General features: G+C 30.8%; 2 protein-coding genes across 4 annotated transcripts; one reads left to right on the top strand and one right to left on the bottom strand.

Annotated features, from left to right (window-relative positions):
* Positions 1-23,118: 23,118 nt before the first annotated feature.
* Positions 23,119-24,516, top strand: LOC121119621 (lymphokine-activated killer T-cell-originated protein kinase). Its single transcript, XM_040714335.2, is given in 3 exon segments — positions 23,119-23,404; positions 23,511-23,962; positions 23,964-24,516. Coding segments are annotated over 3 exon segments (993 nt in total). The 5' UTR covers positions 23,119-23,253; the 3' UTR covers positions 24,354-24,516.
* LOC121119620 (uncharacterized) lies at positions 24,404-27,166 on the bottom strand. Of its 3 annotated transcripts, none has more exons than XM_071889068.1 (4): positions 26,530-27,166; positions 26,197-26,393; positions 24,940-26,128; positions 24,404-24,566 (listed from the first exon to the last, which is right to left on the bottom strand). In XM_071889068.1, exons 1-4 carry the CDS (start codon positions 26,839-26,841, stop codon positions 24,561-24,563), a joined length of 1,704 nt encoding a protein of 567 aa, XP_071745169.1. In that variant the 5' UTR covers positions 26,842-27,166; the 3' UTR covers positions 24,404-24,560. The 3 variants fall into 3 exon arrangements, with proteins under 3 accessions (XP_071745169.1, XP_040570267.1, XP_040570266.1); XM_040714333.2 differs by having other exon boundaries at positions 24,404-24,509; XM_040714332.2 differs by lacking the exon at positions 24,404-24,566 and having other exon boundaries at positions 24,620-26,128.
* Positions 27,167-27,346: the final 180 nt, after the last annotated feature.

Raw genomic sequence — 27,346 nt, 5'->3', positions numbered from 1 at the left:
AATCATTCTATATTTATTTTCTGTTGACGGTCCACATATTGGTATAAGATTATTCCATCTCTTTTCTTAATTTATAATAATAACTAAGTAGGTAGATAGTAGGTACTTAATGCTTTAAATTGGATTGAGGAGGGGGTAGAATAATAAATGTACTTACTACTCCTACCTATCCAAGTTCATGAGAAAAAGAATAAAATGTGAAATGGACCATATCAATAAACTTAAAATTTATGATCCGTAGCTACTTCTCTCTCTCTCTCTCTCTTACTAAAAACAGAAAATCAAATCAAACCATTTGAGTGTGGGAAACTATCTTCTATGAGGGTAGCTTTTAAACCAAGATATCAGCTAGGAGTCAGTACATACATACTATCAGTACAAACATCATTATTTCTGCAAAAAAGAATCATTTACATACAGATATTATTACATTAAACGTAACCCTTTTGAACTCATAAAAACACATTCCTGCTACCATTCCCTCCTCCTCTCTTCTCCTTCTTCTTGGTTGTTCAAAAGAGAATGGTAGGTAATGTGTAATCAAGGATTTGCAGCATCTTATACAATTACCCTATGTATTAGTGTTGAGACTCGGTCCAAGATCGATTTTCCCCAATTCGGTCTTCAATGATTTTTTCTTAACCGATTTGGATAGATATTTGAGTCCAGACACCGATCTTTGACCATGGACGGAAATTTAATCGTTTTTAAATCGTAGAAAGATTTTTAGGCCTGAATATATATACTGATTGTATAAAATATGATTTATGCAACACAGCTAACTTCATGTGGCGGTACTATGCCTTTTTCCACAATTTTGAAACACGGATGACATCATCAAAAAATCCTCTATAGACGCGCTCTAGACCGAATTTTAAATGAAACCGAACCAGACCGATCCATACTCTGGGACGGATCTATACTGAATTAGATGAGTCCACTAAAAATCTCAAGGGCCTCAAACCGATTTGGGATTTTCAGATCAAGAGCTATTATCACTACTATGTATGTATGAACCTCATAACAAAAGTAATGTAATTTACGTGGTAGTGTATGTAGTGATGGTGGTTTTGGGTAAGCAACTATTTCATGGTTCTACCTCTATGTATATTGTATATACCATATATATGCATTACATATGATAATTATAGTTTTGTTTTTGTGAAAAGGAAAAAAGAAATAAGCAAGGCCTTTATTAAATGCAATAGATGGGGGGGATCTTCAAAAGGTGAAAAGGTTTATGTATTTCTTAGGCATAATAGCACATCTAGCTGTATTTGTTGTGTACTTATTATTACTGCTAACTAGTAATTGTAGCTTCCTAAAGAGTAACGTTTCCTCATAAGCATAAAAATTCACAATATATAGGTTGTTGTTGTGATCTGTCGATGCTTTTGCTTCGGTTCCCTTAATCACTGTTTCTGAAAGTTGAATGTATTCCCTTTCAGCTGTGAAGAATTGTCAATAAATATTGAATAATTATTCAATAGTCGGAAAGAGCTGGCAATGGATTTTGGTGCTTTTTCCTGTTTTTTGGGGAAAGGTTGCGAGATACAATACAGGTATCGGCGTGCAGGAAAGGATACACAGTGTATATGTATCACCAAAATAACATCAACACCTCTTTTTTTGTCGGCTATTGGTTTATCTTGCACTATTGTATGCACTTTATTATTAATGTGTTAAACGTTGTTTAGTTGAAAATAAATGTATATTATCTTGATAAGTTGTGAGAACAATAGTAGAGATGAGGGAAAATTAACTAAGCAATAGCTACTATTGCTTAGTTAATTTTGGGTGATATATTAGAAAGAATCTATGCCAAAGCTGCATCCTTTTTCTTTCTTTCTTTTTTTTTTTTTTTTGCCAAATAAATAAAGTGAGGAAAAGACGAACATTTGATCAATTTGTAGACACATTTTTCTGACAACAAAACAACTTTTGCTGGGGATACTATGCATAGTTCAGAATAGTATATCTTAAACAATAATACATCTTATTAAAAAAACTGTCACCTGTCGATTTTGTTTCTTTGTTGGATTTTTTTGTTCTGAATGTTAATTGGTTGAACTCAAACTATCTCTTGGCAAAGCTATAAAAAAGTGACAAAGCACAACTACTAGCTTGAGGAGATTTCCTTGACTACGTTAAAAATTTTGGGATACCACAGAGGGCGTTATTTTATTATTTTTCCTCAGGACATTTGCTTTTTTTCCTTTCCATTGCATAATTCACCTTGTTCATTCAGTTAAAGGGGTGAATTCATAAAGTTTTGCTAGGTTAGTTATATATGGGACTTTAAAATTTTTTTTTTTTTTTTACACAAATCCAACATAATTCGGGAGAAAATGATCACGAAGTCGTCGTTGCGCCATTTGCTATATTATAGTTTTGGTTCTTTATAACCTATGAGCAATTCCTAATCATGATTGTATAATAATTCCAAATTTGGTCAGAATTGGCAAATCAGTACCAACTCATTCTGGGTCTTTTCTCCAAAAAGATTGGTATTTTATATACATATGTACATCAAAAGTGATATCTTGTACGGAAGAAGATATGTTTTTTGCTAAAAAGGTTTCTTAGCAAGAGCTAATTTCTTTCTTTTGAAGCATTGATCTAGGCCATTAAAAAATGGGAAAATAGTATGGAGTTCAAAACAAAACCCAACACCCAAAAGATGGGGGGAGTAGTCGTCATAACTATAAGCGTGATTGGATTCTCATGGACACAAAGTATTAGTTATATTTTCATACATATATAAAGACTTGCATATAGTCTATAATTATAGGGGTTAGTTAGATACATACATAGATATACTCTTATCAAAACGTAAGAACCACTCCAAAAAAGCAAAAGCACAAAAACCGTTGAATTTCATTCTATGGTTAATACGCAGCAAACAATTTTATATAATAATAATAATTTTGAGATAAACTTTGCATTGTTTTTCTAACTCTTTATTTTTTATGAGAAATAATATTCTCTTTAAAAAACTCAAACAACAACGGTTGAGACAATTATTAACTCCCTCCTTCTGCATGGTTAATATAATGGACTCATTCACTCTATATATAGTCTATGTATTGTATATGTGTGTATTAATGGAGTTAATATAGTAAAAATATAATTACAATTTGTGTGAGATGAGGCAGGAGCATTGAGGAGTAGTTTTGTTCCTTCATTACATATATGTATGTATGTATATGTGTGGATAAAAGAACCATTTTTTGAATGTTTATAGCAAGAAATAAGTATAACAATGGACTTACTTGACCATTACATACCTCTCCCCATTTATTAGAATGTAGATGGGGAAATATGTAGCTAAATAAGCAGAGTTCATGGTTGATTGTGTGTACTTATATTGTAGGTATACATATATACATATTATTTGTGTGAAGAGTAATAAACATTCATATATTTGAAGGTCAGAAAGAGTAAACTCCAAATATAAAATATGTTGCTTAATTAGTTTTGGTTATTTTCTTATTCTTTTATACCTATACCTAGGACTAATACTTCATAATATATACTTATATATGTATGTGACGTATCAACTTAAATACAGGCTAGAATAAAATGAAAAAATTGAGAAAAAATTGATTTTTTTCTTTTTCTAGCTATTTTACTTCATGAGAAAGGGTCATATAATTTTGTAAAGACCATTATGCACCCATATATCAGGAAAATATGTTTTGTCAGTACGATAATATTATATGTAAGGCTTAGAACTTTTTTATGATGCTTTTAATTTGTAAATTAAGGCCTAAAATGTCGCAGTTTTTTTTATAAAAGCCAATATATTTCTATTTCTAATATCGCATATTTCATTTCGGTCACCCGTAATAACTTATTTAAAACTGCTGCTTCAAAAAAAAAAAACTAACTTAATTGATTATTTAAGCACACTGATTGATTTTACGAAAACAACTACACCTTGATTTTATCTTGACGATTCAAATAATATATAGGTATAATGTGAGGATACCATATTGAATGCATATATCATAACCCATATGCCATGTTATCTATTTCTATCATATTTTATCGCGTCGTTTTGTATAACTACTTTGTTTCTTGTCAAAAACAACAAATAAATTAAGTCATTTTGAATCAAATTGCAATATCATTTCTACACATATATATGAAAAGTATGTGTAATGAAATGATTTGCTGGACCAAGCAGAAACGGACTTTATAGCATACTAATTCTTACAGTTAAATAAGACATTTTATACCATTAAACAAAACAAATTGTTTGAGTGTACAAAAGCCAATGTGGAATGGTTTTTTCCCAAAATTGAGTATTGATTCTATTTGAATTCTTTGACCAACAGTTATGGTCAATTATTGAAAACAAATACTGGACATTTTCTCCTTTTTATAATCTTTTGTACAAGATTGTGTTATTTTAACTCACCACAATATTCATGATATAATATTTCTAAAATGCAAAGTATGTGTATTTTAGAAATTGGACTGTATTTGCATTCGCTTTTGCTATACATACAATATTTGCATCCACGTTGGTACTAAACATTTGCAGTTTAAAAAGGTTAGTTAATTATTTTTTCCTATCTAACTTCACATCAAACTAAGACATTCTTTTAAGGCGAAAGAGGTAGGGAATGGTATGGAGGTGGAATAAAACCACCGAAATAGTATATATACAGCGAACATATACATTCATGTCTGTGGAACCGTCTTTTTGAAATAAATATTTATTTAACTTGATTTCTTCATAATCTATTTTTTTTTTTTAATCTATTTTTTTTTTTTTTAGAAATTCAGTACATAAATCCTTAAAATAAGTCAAAACATAGGTATATAATATGTGTTTAACCCTATTCACAACTCAATTGAGTTACTAAATTCATTGATTGGATCGTAAAAATATCTTCCCATGAATGAAATCAATTTGAATATAAGCAAATAATATGAGTTTTTTTATCATGATAGGTTGAAAAATGGTTTTTTGTATATGTACATAAAAGTACATATATATGTATATGTATTGGGCACACAATAGGTAATTTGTTATGTTTTTTTATTATTCTTATAATACATATATGTTATATGTAATACTCAGTAAGAGTGTATCTATATCAAAGATTTATTATCTAACTATTTATTAGATTTGAATTTAAGATAAAAAATATAGAATAAAAAAAACTAAAAAGTAATATATAAACGTAAGGTTATTTTGCTATGTCTTATTATTTTATATATATATATTTTTTTCATAATATTAAAAAATCTCAAGAACATTCTTCATTTTATTATTATTCCTATTTCATAAGAAGGGGTCTTATTGGATTATGGAGATGTTTCTATGTATGTACATTTAAACATAAATCGATATTAAACTGCCGCTGCTGTAACTAACAATACATTCATCCCTCTTTTGTTTTCTTCCATCCTTTACATACATGCACTAAAGGCCATAGTGGAAACCATCATTGGTCCAGACATCCTAAAAGTTGTTAATTGGCAAAAAGAAGGAACATGCAAGATTTGATTATTTATATTAATGATATTAAGTTTTGAGTGTGCGCTACTTAATCTTAAAACTGTGTGTAACATGTAGCAAGGAGCGTATGTAGCTAAAGCTCAGCGCATCAGATTAAAAATCAAAATAATCCACCTCGTATGTCGTAGTGGTGTTCACATCTCCCTCTCGCTTATCTTGGATGTAAGCTCTTTTAAAAATGAACATATATGTATTGAAACACAATGATATTATTTTCCCTAACACAATTGTTATTTTAAATGTAGAAAGTTCTCCTCGTTATAGCAATAATTCATTTTCTGTCTCCAAAATCATAAAACGGCAGTTGATATTAACAAGGGTCTTAAGTCAGGTATACTACATGTCTAGCTCCCGCCTTCTCCTTGCGCTCTCTATCTATATCATTACAGTTTATCTGTCTTTTTTCGACTTCTAACAACTCCGAGCAATGCTGGGTAATCCTGTAAGTAGTTTATAAAATAATAAACCACTCAACAACTAGGACTCCAAAACCCAAATTCGTTAAAACCCATCAATACTAGGGTATCCTCCAATAATTATCTCATACAGCCACATGCTAATAGTTACCATCTCCAGAATGTGCCTTTTTTTAAGAAAAAATAGGATTGGTCACAGTTTGAATTTTCTTGCTATTGAAGTGTTGAAATCTCGTTCCCTCAGGTTGTTTAGAAAAAAAAATTAAATGAACCCGAATGATGTTTCTATTGTGTCTCACTTTTGTTGTATTATTTTATTTTATTGTACACTATCTATGTTTTTTTAGTTTGGATATTATTATTCTTGATTTACTATTTTTGTTTATAATTAACTATTTTAACTTTAATTTTATTACTATTATTTTTAACGTCATATGAATAGTCGTCAATAATGAACAACACCCTTAGACATTCGTACATTAGAAAACCAATAAATAAGATGAACTTTTGATTTTTATATAGAGTAGGATACAAATGGATTTGTCCGGAATCCTCCTCTTTCTTTACCTGGAAGGGTGTCCATATGCAAACAATGGGGTCCACAGCATTAATTAAATAAAACAAAACAAACAAAAATGGTGTTTTACTCTCAGCTGTCGATGTTTCTCCTTCTTTTCTGAGCGTTGATTGAATGAACCAGAAAAATCTCTTTTAAGCTCTCAACAATTTCTATCAATTATTGAGTAATAATTTCAGAGTTGTGAAAAATGAACTAACTACCACAAAGTGATTTTGACCCTCTTTTCTGTTTCCTTTGGGAGGAGAAAGTGTGAGATACAATAAGAGTAAATAAGTGATTTGTGTTGTTTCCTTAATATGGGGCTTAAAATCGACGTCGCCCTATCTGTTGTTCCTTAATTATTTTTTTTTAAAGTACTGTCTCTTATACATATTTTTGCATAATGTTTGGAAGCCTGACTTCTTGTTTATTCCAAAGCCTGAGTTCTCCTGTGGTGCTAATATTGATGACTGATTAGTATTCATTCCTTGTAACCAGTCTTGGGTTATAGTTCAGAGGTTCGTCATGGCCTCGGATATTTGTAATGGTAAAATACTTCAGTTTACCAACTGAATTCCTTCTGTTAAACTTTAACCATATTCTATTGTTATACCTATTAGTATTGGGACAGTCCAAATGCTTGAAAATAGTTTGCAAATATTCTTGATTTAACTATTTATTATTGGAATTAATATTGAAGGATTATACATCTAATAATGTCACTGGTTATAAGTTAGACTTGTCGATATCATTAAGCAAAGTTTATTTAATAGGACGGATTTTACGTCCAATTTGGACGCATCCTTAAGATATAAGACGTAACGTCAAAATATTTGGACCCATCTCTAGAAAGTGTTTATTCTTAAAACGTATTTTTAGGTACTTAATACATCACTAATATAATATGTATGTGTTGCATACATGTTTGAAATCATATTGTATAGAATTGATTGACCCACTTGATTTTTAAAGCGACGATGCGTCAATGTCTTAATCCTATTTTTCCCTTTTTTCGTTTTTGAAACGCCTTTATAATCATTATTTCATTTAAAAAGGCATTATGTGCCATATAACTCTTTATTAAACTGAGACACAACAATGGTGGATAACAACTGAGCTCCGTCCATTGTGATCAAGTTAGTCACATCCTTCTTCTCAATTGTAATTGTTCCTTTTCAAGTGGCTTCAAGCGTATTGTGAATGGATGAATTGAGTTGATGATGATGACCTGTGATGAATTTGTGAAAGTATACATTAGAGTCAGGTCCTTTTTGTATGTAATTGTACATACAAATACGTAAATATTCTCAATGATTGTCTTGACTTTATATTCATAAAGATACTTCAAGGTGAACTCTTGGGATTTAATCTCCAGTCCCTAAATCTTGAGCATCCCATGGAATAAACTTTCCTTAATGGCATCATTATTATCCTAGATATCGGAGAATTGTCCATGTATAGCAAATATCACTTTTCCAATTTTTATAAGAAAAATAAATATTTGACTTTAGTCAAACCATAGGTTGAAATTAGCGGCAAACTATTTTTGTACATTTAGTCAGTCCAATTATCAGAACAATTATTATTCGAGTCCACCTTTTCCGAGTCAATACTCAAGTACTACTACTCTGAGTGGATAAAAAATAATCAAATAAACATTATTTTCTGTTGGTGATTTGCAAATTAATCAATCGAAGCTATATATATATATATTTTTTAATTTCAACAATAAGGATAGAATACATTCCTGTGTTAAAATAAGAACTATTCAAAAATAACTTTCACCCCCAAAACCAAATTACTGCGATTCTGAGTTCATATTGCTCCAAGTCCAATTCCATGTTGAGGCAATATAGTCCTGAGTCCAAGTCAATTTTTGAGCACTCAATGTAAAAAAAAAAAGGCAAGTACGAATCAATTAAAAAAATTATTCAAGTACTACAGCTCCGCCAATTATCGTGAGCGGACTTTTGGCCTAATTTTTTTTGCCTAATGGCAATGTGATCAATGGATATTTTGCCAAAGGACCATTTGGAATAATTGGGTGAAAAATACTATTAAGTTTATTGATATATATGTTTGCATATTTTAATTCAATTTAAAATGATATTATGATAAATAGGTATTGTTCATATCAGAAACGAAAAAAAAATCAAAATTATATAAGCACAACACAGTAGGGGCTCATTGTAAAATGATTGTGGTAAAAAGCTTGCAGACAAAACATTGCCTTGTAAAATTGTCGTGTACATTATCATCGTGAGACAAAATTATTGTGGGTAATATCATCATTAAGAAACATCAATGTAAGCAATATGATGGTGAGTAACTTCATTGCAAGTCATTATTTTCGTGTGCAATTTTGTTGCAATTTATATTATATTCGGACGATACAATTATTGAATCATGGAGAAACTTGCCATATAATAATTTAATATGGCCAGCCAACTGGTTGTACAGTTGAAACGTTGGGCCACAAAGCTGTTTAAACTCAACCACCGCCACGTTTCTAAGCATTTATGACCCTTTTATAATATACAATAAGTAACACACCTCGAACCACAGGTTGTGTATGTGAACAGTTTGGCCCCAAGGTAGGTCAAATTCTATAGTTGCAGATTCTCTAAGCATCAAATAAAACTAATTTATGTTCTTAGAAGTCTAATAGGTATATATTATAGTTGTATTCGTTACCATTTTTTGGACTAATGAAGTATTATCTTATCCGGTTTTAATGGATAGTTTGTGCACAATCTGTGGGCCGGGGTGTATCATAGCATATTAGAAGAGGTCTTTGGTGCTTAGAAACGCGGCGGCAGTAGAGTTAAAAGTGACTTTTGCCCCAGCTCTGCCCCTATACAACACAATGACGGGGTTATATTTTAGATATTAGAAGGGTTCCTTGATGCTTAGGTAAGCGGCAGTGAAAGAATTTACCCTACTTTCGGGTGAAGCAGCTCATTTACATAACTCATGGACCCTATGTATTCTAACATATTTAAAGAGGCCGTGTTGCTTAGAAATGCGGCAACTCTAGAGTTGAAATTGCCTTCGACCCAGCACTTCACATGTACAACCTGAAGACCGGGGGCATTTTGGGTTATTAAGAGGTTTTCTTGATGCTCGTTGAAGCGGAGACGGCAAAAATTTAATTTCCTTCGGGGATCAGCAGTTCACCTTCACAACCTGTAGGCAGGGGTGTATTATAGCATAATTGGTGTTAAAACCATCTTTTGTTCCAGGGCTGGGATGTATTTTGGGATATTAAGAGGGTTCCTAGACAAGGAGGGATCTACACAACCTGTGGGTCAGGCTTTATTACAGCATATTAGAAGGGGTCTGCTTAGAAATGCGTCAGCAGTAGATTTAAGCCACATACTCATGTGCGTCTTTATAAAATGATCATTAATTAATATAAATTTATTTTTCTGCAAAAGAACAATCATTAATTCACATATATGACATATATAGTATATCAGCTTAAATGGAATTAAAATATGCAATCTTATATATAAATAAATTTAATATAATTTTTCGGCCAATTGTCCCAATAAGACCTTCGGCAAAATGTCTGTTTGGCAAATTTTCCTTCCCCAAAAATGTATTCGGTCATATTGTCTTAGAAGCGCCAATTATATACAACTAGCAGAGAGTGCCCGGATTGCAGGGTTGAATAAAGGGGAATAGAAAAAAAGATTGAGGGCAGAAGAAAAGAGACAGAGGGGGAAGAGGAGAGAAGGAGAGAGAAATAGAAAGAGAGAAGGAAAATGAGGTTTTGTTTTGGTCAAAAACAACCTGTTAATGACGTTGGAGGGACAAGAAAAATAAGATAGGAATATGTTTGGTTATTTTATACGTCTACTTACTAAATTTCAGACTGATCTGTTTGACCGTTTTGGATTCCATATGTGATAAAACTAAAAACATAATTATAAATATGTATAAGATAATGAGAGATACTGAAAGGTTTACTCAACGAATTCAGTTGATAAATAAAATTATTAAATAACAGAAAGTTCTTTAAATTTTAATATATTTTTTGAAGGACCGATTTTAAGTTCCAAATACATTCCTGATACAACCTTATCATTCAAACATTACATGTCAAATAAATAGACACTTTCTTTTTATGAACACTACATAATATTACAAAGTGTTCAAACCCAAAAAGTACACTTTTTCAAAATAAAGAAAACACAAAAAATTTTGCCATGATATGATTTATATATATATTTATATGGAGGGAATTATATTTTTTTTGTAGCGCATTCCTTCCTAAAAAAGAACTGTTTCAAGGCATAATCCCACTTCATTTTCTTGAAGGAAAATTGTTGAATTTTAAGGAATAATACATGCAGGGTTCTTAAAAATAAGAATTTGAAGTGACGGCCTTCTCATGTTGGAATTCAACAAGATATCTGTGTGATTTTGTGTGAAAGTTACATAGTCAATGACTATTTTCATATTCCACATATTTTCAATTATTTTTTATTGCTTTTCTTTCTATCTTCATTTCAACCATTCAATTATACCTAAGATATATACATTGTACATATAGAAAAAACATAATCATATCTATCTGTCTGTGTGTTATTTCCCTCTAAGCGCGAATTTTAATAAGATTTTTTCCTGAAATCTTTACAAAAATGAATATATTTATATGTATAAAATAATAAAACTCTTCTTTTTTCTCTTTTAGTATTTGACCCACGAAGTTAACCTTTATTTTATTTCATCATCGAAGAAATATATTTAAGTCAAATATCATTATAGTAAAAATCATTAATTTCAAATTTATGATATTCTCCTCCCATTCAAGGAATTCTGAAATCCGTGGGAAATGGTTGTACTAATGTATTGTACATATACATAATATGTGCTAAGGAAAGAAGAAGAAAAAAAAACTTTATTTCTTCAAACACTTTTATCGTTAATCATGTGGTAGATTTCATTAAACGTTAACTTCATTATCTTTTATACATATATTTATGAGAAGGTTCTTATTAGTTGTATATGTATATATATGTATTATTTTGTAGGTACTAACATGGATTTAAAGAGCTTGTTAATGTATTGAGATACATTAATAACCTAAAAATATAGTATCCGCTAGGTGGTGCGATAGTCTGTAGCTATGGGCATTTTTCACAACGGCCTCTATGTGAGTAACATATGTACAGTATTAATCAAAATGGAGTTGTATTATTATATTTATCAACCTTTTATCCTCCAATAGAGGTCAAACCCTATGCTGACGCTGCTATATACCTATATTTTGTAAAGAAAATAGCATTACGACACTATTATTCTATATTTCTCAAAAATTTGAAGTCCAACGACCAATTGTGCCATTCAAATTGAGGTTAGCAACGATTTCAATATCATTGTGTACTCAATCCCCTACTCTGAAATCTTTTATTGAATATCTGAAACGAAGAAAAATCAAATAAACATACATGAACTTATCAGAGATTTTAGAAATAGACTTCTAACTTCGGCAGAAAAATGATTTATTTATCGTAAATTATCCGGTAGCTTGGAAGTAAATTTTAAAAAGACAAACGTTGAGAAAAACCTTTTTTCTGTATGATGGAGACTACTAAGCATTTCTTGTGAGAATGTCCTCTTTGAAATATAGTTCATTGATGGTTTCTTTCGGTTTAAGATAACTCTTTCGAATGCAAGCTCTAAAGTGATTATTTTTGACCTTTTTTTGTGGGACAGAGAGTCAAAAAGTTAATGCTGTCCTTTGAAAGTCATAGTATATTTTGTATACCCTAAGATCAAGGAAGGAAAAAGACACCGGAGGAGTTTTTACTCATTATATAGAAGTACGCGAATCTTTTTTTTTTTTTTTTATTCGAAAATATATGAAGGACAAATAAGGAGAAAAGAGAAATAAATGTATTAGTTTTCTTCCAAAAAGATAAATAAAAAAGGCAAAAAATCCCTTGATAATTTGACAATGTTCCACAATTCTTCATATACTTAATAATTAAGAACTTGACCTCAGCTTAACAAGAAGCATTTTGATTTCCAGCGATGAATCTATAGAACACTAAAATGGGATTTGTAAATAGTAAGAAGATCGATAGCTGACCACAGAGTGCAGAGTATTTTTTTATGTTGTTGTGTTAATGCCATAGTACATATAATTTGTAAAAACCCAAATACATGCTCCCAGCTCTAAGATACTATACTTGAATGGTTCTCAAAAACGGCTCCGGGATAGATTATGTAAATAATAAATGAAACATTCAGTTGAGCACATTTTATAAGGTTAAGTAAAATATTCTGATCATTTTTTGCAAGAATCTTAAGTCTGCTATATCTCACAATTAATAAATTGCATAAAAAAGCTTGAACTATGCTTATAGTTTAAGGTTACACTTTAAAAAAAAGTTCATTTACAGTTTTGCGTTTGGTGAAGCCACCACTTATGTGTTACAGCGTTCCAAAATGGAAGTAAAAAAAGATACAATTCGATACATTCTTTAATAACACTACGACCAAGGTGAAAAGGTGGGGTAGGCGGCCAAAAAATTGTGCTACTTATGGACCCAATACAGTAGCGAATTCAACAGCAAAGTGGTGGTTCTAACGATTGCGTTTCAGTAATATTGACGTCGTCCATGAGGCACACTCTCGTCGGCCAATCATCAAAAATGTCAATAGAATAATAAAAATCGTAGAGTTGGACCGGTATGTGAGCACTTGAACTGTAGATTAGCCAGAAAATGGTCCTGAACTATTTTCATAAGGCCGGTCTTAAGAAGAAGTTCGATGTATGGGTCTCACTCAGATTGACGCAGAACAACCTTTTTGGATCGAATTTATGATTCCAAAATCCTTATTGAAACGTAACGAAATGGATCCCTTTTTGCAGCGTATGGTGATTGGTGATAAAAAAATGAGTCAAATAGAAGCAAAACAGCCGAAAAATATCTTAGACACGATGAAGCGGCTCATGATCGGTAAGCTCGTATTAACAGCCAAGAAGGTTATACTTTATATTTGGTGAGATTGGAAAGGAGTCACCTACTATGAACTGCTTCCATCGGGAAAAACACTCAATTGTGACTTATATTGTCAATAACAGACCAACTCGAAGCAGACAATCGATCAGAAGCAGTCAGAGTTGGTCAATAGAAAGGGTGTTGAATTCCATCAAAACAACGCCAGACCACAAACATCTTCAACGAGATCTTTGAGATCTTGGATAGGAGGTTATATCGCACCCACAATATAGGCTTGTGAAAATGAGCTGGTCAAGATTTTTACCAATAGGAACGAAGATATCTTCAATCGTGGAATTATGAAGTTACCTTTAAAATGGACAAAAGTTATCCAATAAAACAGTGCATATTTGATCTAAATCGGATAATCCTAACTATGGTAATTTTATTGTCAAAATAAAGCAAAAAAACGCACAGAACTTTTTACTTCACCTATTATATGCCAGCAAGATATTAAATAATAATATAGGACTCTGCAGTGGCGAAATTCTTGGGAATTACTACTCTACTCCGTGTTACAGAACTTAAAACTCGAGCTCAATTGACAACTTAAGCTTTATGAGACTCAGAATTCAGACTCTACTTGCCTTAAAGACTAGAGTGAGTGTCAAGGCTTGAGACTAAAAAACTTTATTAGTATTATTTAAACATCATTTTTTATTTACATCGGATCGAATTTTAATATTATTGATGGCTGGATCATAGCTCAGGCACTCTTAAGTCTCGTTAAACTACAACTTCAGACATGACACGGACTCAGAGTGAAAAGACTCACAACTCGAGCAGCTCAAAACTCACGACATGACTAAAATCTCTGGTGGTTCTTTCAACAATTTCAGGCTCATCATTTATTATCTATCGAAAAACATTTTCATTATTACTCTATCGGATTTTGAATCCCATCACTTTTTTTCGACCCATTTGTTGTGACCCTTTGAGTGGAGGGAGGAGGGGAGTTCATTTGTTCTTAAAAAACAAACGTTGTGGACATAAAAATTCAATTTTACAGGATTCTTAACGATCCTTTGACGTTACCGAAATTATTTAATGTATGTTATCCATTCTTATGGAATACATATACTTATATACCTATTTAAAACAGAAAAAAAATGTTCATGTTGTGATTCGAGTGACTAAAGGCTAATAGCCCTTCATGATCATTCTCACTCCGATGAACTTATATTGTTATTGTTTTTTTTTGTTTTTTTTTAAATAATGATTTTTAATGATTGGGCTCCTCTTGTGAGTGTTATCAGTAATCTAAACTCCCAGGGTTTCAATAATAATATACTAGGAGAGAAATATGAAAGAAGAGAAAAATCAAAGGAGAGTTAATTGAGAAAAAATGGGTTTTTTTAGTTTTTAATGTTACTACCTCAGTATTGAATTTGATTGAGAAAAATAATGAAATATTTTTGCAGTAGCTAACGCCTTTACTATGATATATTATATACGTTGTCAAATCAGGATATAAGGAAAGTAACCTTATAGTCAACGTTCTCTAAGATACCATTTTTTTAATACATGAAATACTTTGCATTGAACTTGAAGAAAAAGATCCGCATAAAGGTTACTTTTTCTTTCCTCATCTTTAGTATCAACTTCATAACAATTAATGATGAAGAATTCGATATAAACAATTTCAGAGGCGTCTGCAGGGGGTGGTCTGGAGGGCAGTATGGGCCTCGCCCAATTAAGAAATTGTTGTTTTTTTTCGCCATTCCCATAGGCAGAAATTTATTATTATAAATTTTTTTACAAAAAATTTAATTTTTTGTGAATAGCAATGGATTTTTGAATTTTTTTTCCACAAAATATAATTTTTTGTGAATAAGTATAAATTTATGAAATTTGTATCCAAAAAATTTAATATTTGAAATTTGATTTTTCAAATTTTTTTTCTGAAAATTAAATTTTCAGTGAGTATCTATAGATTTTTTACTTTTTATTCCGAAAAATTTAATATTTGAAATTTGATTTTTACCAAAAATTTCTAAAAATCGAATTTTTTAAATTTTTGATTTTTTTTTCCAAAAAAATTTAAAATTTGATTTTCGAAAATAAAAATTTCTAAAAATTTAATTTTTCAAATTTTTTTCCAAAAAATTTATTTTTTTCAGTGAATAGCTATGAATTTTGGAAATTTTTTTCCAAAGAATTTTATGTTTAAAATTTAATTTTTGAATTTTTTTTTAAATTAATTTTTTGGGAATGACTGGATTTTCGAAACTTTTTTCAAAAAAATTTCAAAAAACCAAACCTCTTCTCCAAAAAAAAATATAATCCTTCGAATACCCCTGAAAACAGAATCCCATGTGTTGCCCTGAAAAACACTTTTGCTAAAAGATACACTAAAAGTCATACATAATTTGTCAAAAACAAGATCTAATCAAACACAGGTTGCCTCGAAATAGGAAGTTTCACAATAACTTATTTACATAAGTATTCAAAAATTGTGGTTTTCTTCTATACATCGTATAAAAGAAAAATACAGGTATAGTCAGTCCACTTTTCATCTGAAAAATATCAGTTGCTTACAGCCAGATTTGTCTGTTTAATTTATTAATTATTTCTTCTTATTCTGAAAAATCAAACGTTTTAATTAGCAAGAGTAATATAGTTTATACATATATGTATATTGTATATACAGATTTACATAATATACATATAAATGCCAATAGATATTTAGTTTATTTCTCTTAGTAACATATTTTTCTGGCGTGTTTTTTATACTCACTGGGATTTGGATGTTTTCCACTTCTCTAATAATAAATAATCCATAAAAAAATTAATATCTCCTTTTTTGGTTGCTACTTGTACAAGTTGAAAAAATGCATGTTGTCAAAGTATATAACTATACATAAATGATCACATATTCAATCAAGTGTTTTGTTCTGAGTCAACATCTTTGATTTCTTTAAATATTCTATCGAAGAGATAATTTTTCAGACTGATAAATATATGATCATATTAGGAAAGGGTTACCCGCCGCTCCTTGGGCCAAGGATCGAGCGGGATATCACATTGACAATGGTCAATGTAATTTCTTCTTTACGTTTCGACCCCTTCTGTGCGGGAGAGCATTATAACATTATTATTGTGAACTCAAAAACTAAAATATGTTATAAACTTCAAATTAACGTATGCATGAAAATGTTTCTCTAGATGAGAAGTCATTTTTTATTTTTGTCAAAAAATTTCCAAATCCAAATTCGCAAAGAAAATTGCGAAATACTGTTGTGCACTAATTTTGCAACAACAAAAAGTAGTAAAAATCATTTATTGGTATTGTAAAATGTTAGAATCTAAAACTTTTTGTACAAAATGCATCATTTTTTGGCATTTCTTCTTAAAAATTGACATTTGATGGGAAAACAAAAAAGAGAAAAATTATTCTGAAAATAACAAATTTTTCAGTTAAACATCTATTTTTATGTGTCAAATTTATATCCAAAGTAATTTTCCGACAAATTTCTACAAACAAATTATCTCCGTTTCTCATTGTTTTATTGTGATGATCAATTTTGATTAATTTGAATACAATTTGAGGTGCACACAAAGGCTTTATAAGAACAATTTGCTTATAGAAATTGAGGATAATTTTCGAATAATAGAAATGTAATCCAGACTCAATTTTAAGAAAACTCAGTCTAATTTGCTTTTGTGTTGAATAATTAAAGTATTAGAATAACTTATGCACCAATTTGTAGATGCCCCTTGCTTTGTAATCTCTCCTCAGTCATGGAATGGGCCTACCACACATGCTATATGTATTGAACCGATACATAAGTACAATAGAATCGGTCATCATTAAAATAATGGAGTGGATAGTCAAACATACATACATTTGTATATCGTGGAATAAATTATATAGGTATTACAATATAATAATAGCTTGACGAGGTCAAATCAATGTATTCTATAATAATAAAAATAAGAATAAAAAGGTCTTCATAATATGATGCTTGATATCTTTAAAACCACATTCTATTTTTGTATAGAAAAAGAAAGAGTATTAATCATTGTTATTTTTCTTATTCCATTTTTAAACAAAAGAAATGATTAATATTATTATTATCTTCGATGGTTTGTTCATTTATATACATATATTAGGTAGAGATACAAATATATCAGGGCTCGAGCATTTTTTAAAGTTCTCAAAGTCCCTCTTTTACCAAAGAGCAAGAAAAGACCGTGAGTGTCTACATCTGTCGGACGTATATTCGTTATGACGTGTATAGTTTTGGAACGGGCCAATACACAATATATTTTTAAGAACTTTTATAATCTTCAAGGTTCGGAAATTGAAAACCTTTCTTCCTTATAGAACACTAATATGAAAAATTATACTGTGTTTTTTTTTAGCTATTAATTTTTCTTCTTATTTTCAAATATGTAGTGTTCTGATTATTTGATTGGTTGAACTCGATTTATCTCTCGTTAAGCTACGGATGTGAATTCCACACAATTATTCAATAGTTATTCCATAGTTAGGAAGAATAGGCTAATTTGGGGCCCTGTTTTTAGCTTATTTTTAGAATAAAAGTTGCGATATACAACAAAGATAAAGACTTGAGAGTTGAAAAGCCACATTACTTTAAATTTTGGATGCACAAAAAATTACTAAATATATTACAAATTTAAAAAAGAGCTGTTTGATCTCTAAAATGTATTAACTGTAGATTTTAATTTTTGTGAGAATGCTAGAACTTTCTATTGCTCCGGGTCATAAAACAGGTCATCCGGTTTATGCAAAAAATGGTGAAAATATAAAGTTTGCAAAAGTTCCCATCGCATCACAAATAGATATTGATGGATATTATTCATTAAAAAGTTAGAGACAAATAAGCTTATTCCTGAAACACACATAGGGAATACTAATGGTAAATTCCTTAAAATTTGTAATAGAGGAGCCTCTCTGCACCATCAGAAATGTTCTGTATAGTAGTTATTTTGTAAGCAATTTCTATGAAGAAATTAGTAAAAACGGTATACTCCAAAAATTAATTATAAATTTGGAAAGCAATCAATCCTAATTCGCTACTGCTACTACGTAGCAAATGGAGATGGAAGACTTAATAAATATCATCAATGAAAAATGCAAATTTGGTCAAAGTATCTATAACAAAGCAAACATCTTCATATGGAAAATACTCCTTTTATTCGTAGAAAAACTATTTCACTGAAAAGAAGGAAAATATTCGGCAAGGTAATCAATAATAAGGGAAAAAACTTCGAAAAGAAAGATTGTTCTACTGACCGGAGAAAAATTTCAAAATTGAATGGTGTAGTATAAATATTTTTTTGTAGTATTTGAAAAAAAAGTCTGACTTTTCTTTTAATGTTTTTCCCCAGTTTTTCTTAGTCATTTATATCTCATTTTTGAACTCATTTCACGAAGAGTTTTCAAAATATCCAAATGTATTTAGTAGCTCCGTTTGTTATGATGGCTAATGTATTTTTACTTTTTACTTTTATATCCTTGTTAGTGTATACCATGTAGGTAACATTATAGTAACCTTCATTACATCACTCTCCACCTTCCCTCTAAAGAAAGGAAGCAAAAAGATCAAAAATTATTTTATAGTTCGACAATTCTTTATTTAATAGCAAAGTTAGGAACTTGGATTCGAAAGCTAAGACTCACGACTCGATTTGAGACTTCATTGGATTTCACAACATGTTTAACTTATTTACTCGTAATCATTTGATTTTCTTTACTGGATATAATGTACTCTTTAAATTATTTTTATATGAAAAAAAACAAAAAAACTCTGTATCACAAGAAATAATTCAATTTCAACAAATCAGTGTTCAAATCACTATTAATAGCTATTAAAGGACTCCCTTGAGTCATTTACTAGCTATTACAACACACAAGACTAGGAAGATGTGAAGATGTTGACACAAAATACTATGTACATACTCTTATGAAATGATTGTGAATTGAATATTACGTACATAAACACTCTCCGACCCCTGATAAATATGGTCATATAGATTAATATTATATCACTTTGATACATAAGTACAAAACATAACCCATCCTCATAATAATAATCAAAGGAAGGAACCAAATGTATACATAAATTTTGGTATGTATACAGCACGTTCAAACAGAACAAGAATACTTAGGTACATAGATAGATAATTCTCTACAACCATTATTATTATAATCAACTATATAATTATAATAATAAAAGAAGATTGGAATAAGATCTTGGAATTATACATTTATAGTTATGAAAAGATTCTTAAAAGTATTATTCTCTTTTTCTACTTTTTGAATATGTTAAAATAGGACTATAATATATAAAATATACAAACGAGATTTCATTTTTCTTATGTTTAGTAAGTACATATGTCTGTGTATTAAAGATAAGTATACCATTCAACAATAAAAATATGGTTCTACATATATAAACCAATCGTTTGATGATTATAATTGATGGTTACATATTCTTATAACAACTTTTTACCATCAAAGGTAAGTCAAGAAAAGGGAAAGAATCCATTTTAAGTCATTTCTATACCATTTTGAAATTTGAATTCCTACTATTAATAGATTTTTTCTTAAATTAACGTCAATTTATTATAATCCAATTCATTAAGCAATGATTAATTATAATATGTATTTGTTTCGAGATGTCGATAGGGCTCAAAGCAGGGGAAATGATACATATATAAGTTATTTAATAAATCTGGATATCTGGATAGGAGCGAATTGGGCTAACAGAAAATATGAGAGGGACATGTACCTCCTGCCAACTATGTCCTTCAGTATCATTTTTTTAAATAAAGACGTTGTTGAATGCTGCACTTTTATTTAATGTTATGGTAATTTAAATCAAGATCAAGGGGGGGAGGGAATTTGGTCTTCAAAAAAAAAATTTAGTTTCATTGTTCTTAGTGTTGACAACAAACCAATTCAAGAACAATATCGGGAGCCACACCACTACTTTTAATAAGATTTTTCTGTACATAAGGACATTGCCTAATTTAGATTTTTTTTTTTAATGCCCCAGCTCTCTCAAATTGGTTCAAAGCACCCTTAAAATATAATTCACAAATAACGGTTATTTTATTAAACTAATACTTTTTCAAACCCCCAAATAATTATTTGTCTAGAACTTTATTTGTATTATGTAAATCGCCATATGATAGTTTCAGGATTCTATTAGAATAGCAAAGCCTAAATTAAAATTAATTATTCTTGTCATTCCCATTCTCTCTATGCTTCTAAATTAAAAATAGCAAAAATAATTTGTTCATGACTTGATCATAAATATTACAATGTACCAATGCCAAGGTTAATAGAAATACTTATTTTAACCTTGATCAATGCTAAATGTATTATTCATAAAATAAGTATATAAATAAAAATTCAAAGTACATAACGTGAAACTTTTTTATCATTTTAAATCATTATTTAATTCTGCTGCAAAAAGACTCAAAATTAAAGTCTGTTTTGTTTATTTTCCCCAAAAATTAAACTAATTTAGTTTTTGTATCGAAATAATGAAGAAATTTCAAAGTTGAATTTTAGGGTTTGCTTAGGGTTGATATGTATACTTTTAAAGCATAGAGATAAAATACAGAGAGTGACGATACTGAACAATGGTAAGCGAAATTCTATGACACCGCCACAGCAGACGAGAGAAGATTGATAGTTAGTTGACCAAAAACATTTGAAAACATAGTATTTCCCCCTTTAATATCCAACATTTTTTTTTTTTTTTTCAAACTTAAGGCATTACTTGCATCTCATTAGTCATTATATCACATCAACCCGCACATCATTACTACGCGCATATGTTCTTTAAATAAGATATATATAGCCCCAAGTTGATTATGCCGACTTGTGTGGCCTATAATTGTACCTCCAGAGTGGCAACTTTTACATAATCCTCCAAATATCGGAATAATTATTAGATAAATCATGAAGATTGTGACCCCAACCAAGAAACGATTCATGAAGCTGGTTTATGAAATTAAGGAGGAAAGTGAGGAATGTTCCAAAAAAGGAAAATGCATACTTTTTCGCATAAGTATTTTAATATTAGGACTAGTATATTAGTTAGGTCGACGAGGAATTTGAATATTTGTATCAAAGATCCAGATGATCTTTAATACTTTTTTGAATTATTCTTATTAAGGATAACTGATTTGGCTTATTGTGATAAAAAAAATAGTAAATATGCACTAAGTTAACTGTATTAATCTCATATTTTACTAAAAGCGTATAAATTAATTAGATAAGATTTGGGAAAACGTGAACGTAAGAAGTTTCAAGGGAACAAAGTTCGGAGCATACACACAAATCTTATTCAAATTATGAAGCAATAATTATTAATTTTTGAATTGAATTAGAGTCGGAATAATCTCCCAAATCCATTATCAATATTTTGAATGGCTAAATAAAATTATATGTAAATTTAAAAATAAGAATAAAATATTGAAATATACTTTATAATATAATCTGTTCAAAAATACTTTATAAACCTATTGACATTTCTAAATTTATATAATTATGGTAATAAATTATGATTATTGCAATAAACATCTAAAAAAATAATAAAGGTATATGAAGCCCTCTCTATGTTATATTTCTTCTTTTTTGACAACTTTAACTACTTCTTCACATCATCACTTTTTATATTTTTTATCTTAATGTTTTAAAGCCATTTTCTCCAACAAGAACAACAACAACAAGATCGAAAGAATAACCTAAAACTTCTCTACTAAGCTTAAAGTATTAGCCAAATTTAAAGTTGGTGATTTGAGGTCACCAAACATTTTAAAACGGAAAAACTGTATTTACAGGATCAAAATAAGTAATTTCTCTCCAATAGGTGTTAAAATCTAACTACGCCACAGATTTATGATATAATAATATATATTTTTAAGATATGTATGCATTTTGATTTTGTACTTCATCCATTCACATCCATTTTAATGTTTTGGATTCCTCAGTCATGAGACAACTCATCAACACAATATATATTAGCATATGAGAATAAAAAGAATAACATCCCGGATATTATTCAAGTTTAAATTTTCATAAATCAATTAACTTTAAAAATATAACAGTTAGGCATTACTTATTATATTTGCGCTATTTTTAAACATTTAGGAAATCACGAAACCTAGGAAATATATTTTAAACTAATTATAAAAGCTGTAATAATAAAATCATATATTTTTCTATTAAATCTAATACGACTTTGATGGTAAGAGTTTTTATATTATATTTTAATTAATTAAAAAAATTCAAATCAGTGAAATAGTACATAATATGGCAAGTTAAAACCAATTTAGAACATGCAGAACATTTTATAGAATTGAATTTATTCGATCTTACACACGACTAGTGAGTGTTAGTTCTAGTAAAATGCTTTATTAACTATTAATAAGTAGTAGCTATACCTATAATTAAAGTTGCAATTGTATTTTTGCTATAATACATTCTTCTGGTTAATGAGAAACATCCGTTTTTGAAAGAATTACGAGCAGTAAGAACTCTTTTATTATAGCTCTAGACATTATACGTAGAAATGTCATGTGACATGATACTTCGTACGTCGATTGAATAATAATAATAGTCCGAACCGGTCTTAGAATGGCGCCAAATTTATTTTGTGTCTGATATAAAATAAATATTTTTATATTATTTTTAATTAAAACTAATTATTGGAAGAATTACGGAATTTGGTTGTGGTTAAAAATAATATGTCGATCAATGACGACTCCAAAAATTGGACCCCAATAAAAAAAAGAATTAAAATCATCCGTGAGTGTTCTTCTCCTGGTGTAACACCATCATCACCTAGACTTCATATTCCACCATCTCCGTGCCTTGAGACATTGGGTTTTGGGACAGGTATTGACTATTTTACTGTTGCCGTTGGTATTATTTCCTTAGTTATTATTGATTGGCGATTCTCATTGAAGTATCAAGTATGAATCTATATATTTTAATTTATTAGGAGTGAAGATCCTTTTACACGAAAGAGGCCTCAAGGATGGTGTGAATCTTTCTCCATGGGTCCTTAAGAAAGTAACAAAGCGACACGCTGCGGGTCATATCGGTCAAAGACTCGATGACGAAGCCCTTATTTTGAAGGGTCTCAATCATCCCAACATTATCGGCTATAGAGGATTTAAGAAAAATAAGGATGGAACAAGTGTTCTGGCTCTTGAAAAGGGTGATCTTTCTCTCTCTGATATCCTAGAAGAGCGACTGGATTGTCATAAAGGCCCTCTACCCCCACAGCCCATAATAAAGGTCATGAAATGTGTGATAAGTGCTCTCCATTATCTTCACAATGATATAAAGCGACTTCATGGAGACATTAAGAGTGCAAATGTTATACTTGTGGGGGGAAAGGAATTCCAAATTATTAAATTATGCGACTTTGGCGTTTCGTTAAAGTTGGATGAGAAGGGGAGATAAAGTGATTGAAGGTCAACAGTATGTCGGAACAGAGGCATGGAATGCCATGGAGGTTATTGAAGAAGAGACGGTCATTACTCCCAAAGCTGATATATTCTCTTATGGATGTCTTATATATGAAATGCTCACCCTGAGACCACCTCATATTGATAAACTCGTCGTGAGTGAATCAGATGATGAAGACGAGTCCATAGATGACTCTGCGTACATTGATTGCTTAGGAACGAGGCCAGAGTTACCTAAAACCCTGGACTTCGATGATGAATACGAGTTTATACTTAGTATTTTTTACGCGTGCACAGAGGAGATCCCAGAAATGAGACCCAGCGCCGAAACTATTTTAAAGCTTATCAATGACCATGCCAAATCAACGTAGGAGAGTAATTATATAGTTTATTTAGTATAGAAAGTAAAAAAATAATCATGTTTCTTATTTTGTCAATTTATTTTATATTATATATATTTATCTGTACAATATGAATATAAAAATATCTTAGAGGAGCAATAACCTCAGATCCTTCCATAATTACAACTTAAAAGCCGGGCATAATTTACAAAATTACATTATATATATGAGACTTCATTAATCCTTAAATATCACAGACGCAGAAAAATAAAATGATAATGGCGGCCAAACGAAAATGTAACAAATTTAATTTATTTTTTCAAAATGGGAAAGATATTCGCAATGGCAGAAATATCATTTAACTTCTACAATTCTAACAGCATTGAGATGAAATACGTGGAATAAATATTAACTTTAGAAGAAATAGATTGCATTATTTATAACTCAGCAAACGATGTTTGAACTAAAAACAATATTAACTAATTGAGAAAAACAAAAACTACGATAGTTAATTTACTTTAAGGGCATGGAAGTAGTTAAAGGCCAAAAACCCAATCAAAAATAAATTGGAAAAAACACTGGTTCCAAGGATTAATGAATAGCAAGAAACTCTAACATTAAACTCTTTATCCATAATAGAAACATTATGACTTTTATTAGGGGAATCGTTCAAGCATTGTCTAGATGAGCTAGCTATGGATGAGGATGAATCTACAAATCCAGTATTACCATGAAACGATGGATCATCACATGAGTATCGATCTGAGGAAGATGCGACTTGTCTCACTGGGAATTGTTCATAGGGCTTATGCTCCGGAGGTACACTACTCCGAGCAAAGGTATTGCGGATTACCCTTAAGTTTGGAGAAGATGGGTAATTATCGTAAGAAACAAAACCAGAGGATTGACTTGATGATCGAGATAAAGTTCTTTCTGGGCTGGACAAACCGAGTTTATCCTTAGGATGCCAATAACCACCAGCGACCCATGAGGCTTTAGCAATAGCTTTAGATGGAGACTCAGGGGGAGGTGATAATGTGGCTGGACGAATGAGATTTCTTCTCTTCACAGTGAGGCCATTTCTTTTTTTAAAATAAATTTCGTTATCAGCTAGACCATTGTACTTCTTGATAATAAATGGCGGAGACCCTTTATTAGAATCATGATTTCCTTTATCAGAAGCACTACCCATGAGAGTAAACTCTGTCTCAACATTGTCCTCTATAGATAACGATGAAATATCATATTTGCTGTTTTCTTCGTGGCACTCATCTTCTTTAGCATTAAAAATAGAAGAAACTCTCGAGGACTTAACAGAAGGAGGAGAAGTAGAGGATATAAGGCCCCAAGTGTCATTTTCCGTATTTTTTGAACTTTTGGAGATAGTCTTTTTAAAGGAACTATTTTTTTTTTTCGATGGCGGACTGATATTCCAAACAAACATAGTGAATAGACAGCAAAATATTCCGATTGCTAATCTCAAGTACTTTATTTCCATTAATAGATGCTTATAATATTCCTTGATGACTCCAGATGAAAATGTAATGACCCAGAAAAGAACAACAATTCTATGGCGTCGAAGCATAAGTAAGCCTCCTGTGTTGTATGCAAGAAGTAGTAAAACAGTTAGCAAACCAGTAGTAAGTGCAGCTTCATAGGATAGAGCAAGACCAAGAGCTAATATAAATACGAAAAAGCGTTTCGCTTTTGAGGCTCGTGGAGTCGCATGAACAAAGGCAGAAATTCCTCCATCTCTTTTGGCCGCTAATCGATTTGACTCTAGTCGCCAGGAGAGTAAATTAGGTCTATCATAAGAAGAAAAATATAATTATATTTAGCATGAGCTATTTAGAAAAGAATAGTAGAAATATACCTGATCTTGGCATCCTGCTCTCCCAGTTTTTGATGCAATGCGGCTTCGCATTGGCGACAGAGTCGATACACTCGTTCTAAATGAGCTTCATAGTCCTCTATCTCCATGTCGAAGTTTCTTTCATCTTTTGGCACAAAAGCCGAGAGTTGGCTTACCTTCAAACATTGGTTTAGCTCGCAATCGCGGCACAAATCGGACTATATGAGAGAGAGAAAATAAAAATGTAATACAGCTTTTAAAATGAGAATTTAAAGTGATAAGAAAGGCGAAGGGACTCGGACTCGTAAGTCGTAGGGCTTCAGAACTCAAATAAAAAGAGTTGCATTTACATACATGAATAGGAGCCTTAATTTGGGGCCTGGCATAGCGCTGAGGTCGTAGAGAGGAAGTCTTTAGATCCGTATTGTAGTCTCCATCATTGGAGAAGCCATTGTATCCATCACAACTGGGACAGGTCCAGGATTTGGCCTTTCGAAGGGGAATGGAGAAGTTTTCATTGCAAAACCAGCAGTTGAGAAGCAAAAAGGAAGGATTGCTCAACTTGCGATTCAAGAGAAGAGTCAACGCAGCCACTGCTCCCGTCAAAAGTATGGATCCACCACTGAGATACAGATTCATGTTCGCGGAATCTTCTTCCCCCTCCATTTTTCCCTTCCAGTTATTATTTTGATTTTGATTCTTTTTCTAATTTCTTCCTTCGAGCTTTGCACGCACAGCAGACTGCAGCTCACACCGTGGTTGTTAGTTGTTGCTATTACAGTCAATAGCTAGATCATACAATTCATGCTAGAAAACTTGATGCTCCAACAATATTCACTCCTATTTTTCTTAGCAGCTGTGTAATCGTACAACTAGTGACATCTACAAGCAATCCCTCTTCCGATCAACGTCCATACAACCTTGCGACAAACCTTGTTAATCATTATTACTATTTTGTACTTATTAATATCTGCCTAAAGAACTCTCACCTAACTAAAAATAGCTTCACGTTTATTTATAAAATTATATTTATTATGCTGCTAGACAGTACCTTCTTCTTTCCTTCCTTTGATTTTTAGCTTGTTTACGATAATCCCCTAGCATTCACAAATAATTATAGAAGAACCTTCGAATAATTAATGACCCCTTTATTTTATTAAATATGTTTGAT

The sequence above is a fragment of the Lepeophtheirus salmonis genome, chromosome 6, assembly GCF_016086655.4.
Source record: "Lepeophtheirus salmonis chromosome 6, UVic_Lsal_1.4, whole genome shotgun sequence".
NCBI classification, from domain to species: domain Eukaryota; kingdom Metazoa; phylum Arthropoda; class Copepoda; order Siphonostomatoida; family Caligidae; genus Lepeophtheirus; species Lepeophtheirus salmonis.
The sequence above is the reverse complement of the archived record's forward strand: the minus strand, read 5'-3'. Positions and strand labels throughout refer to the sequence as shown.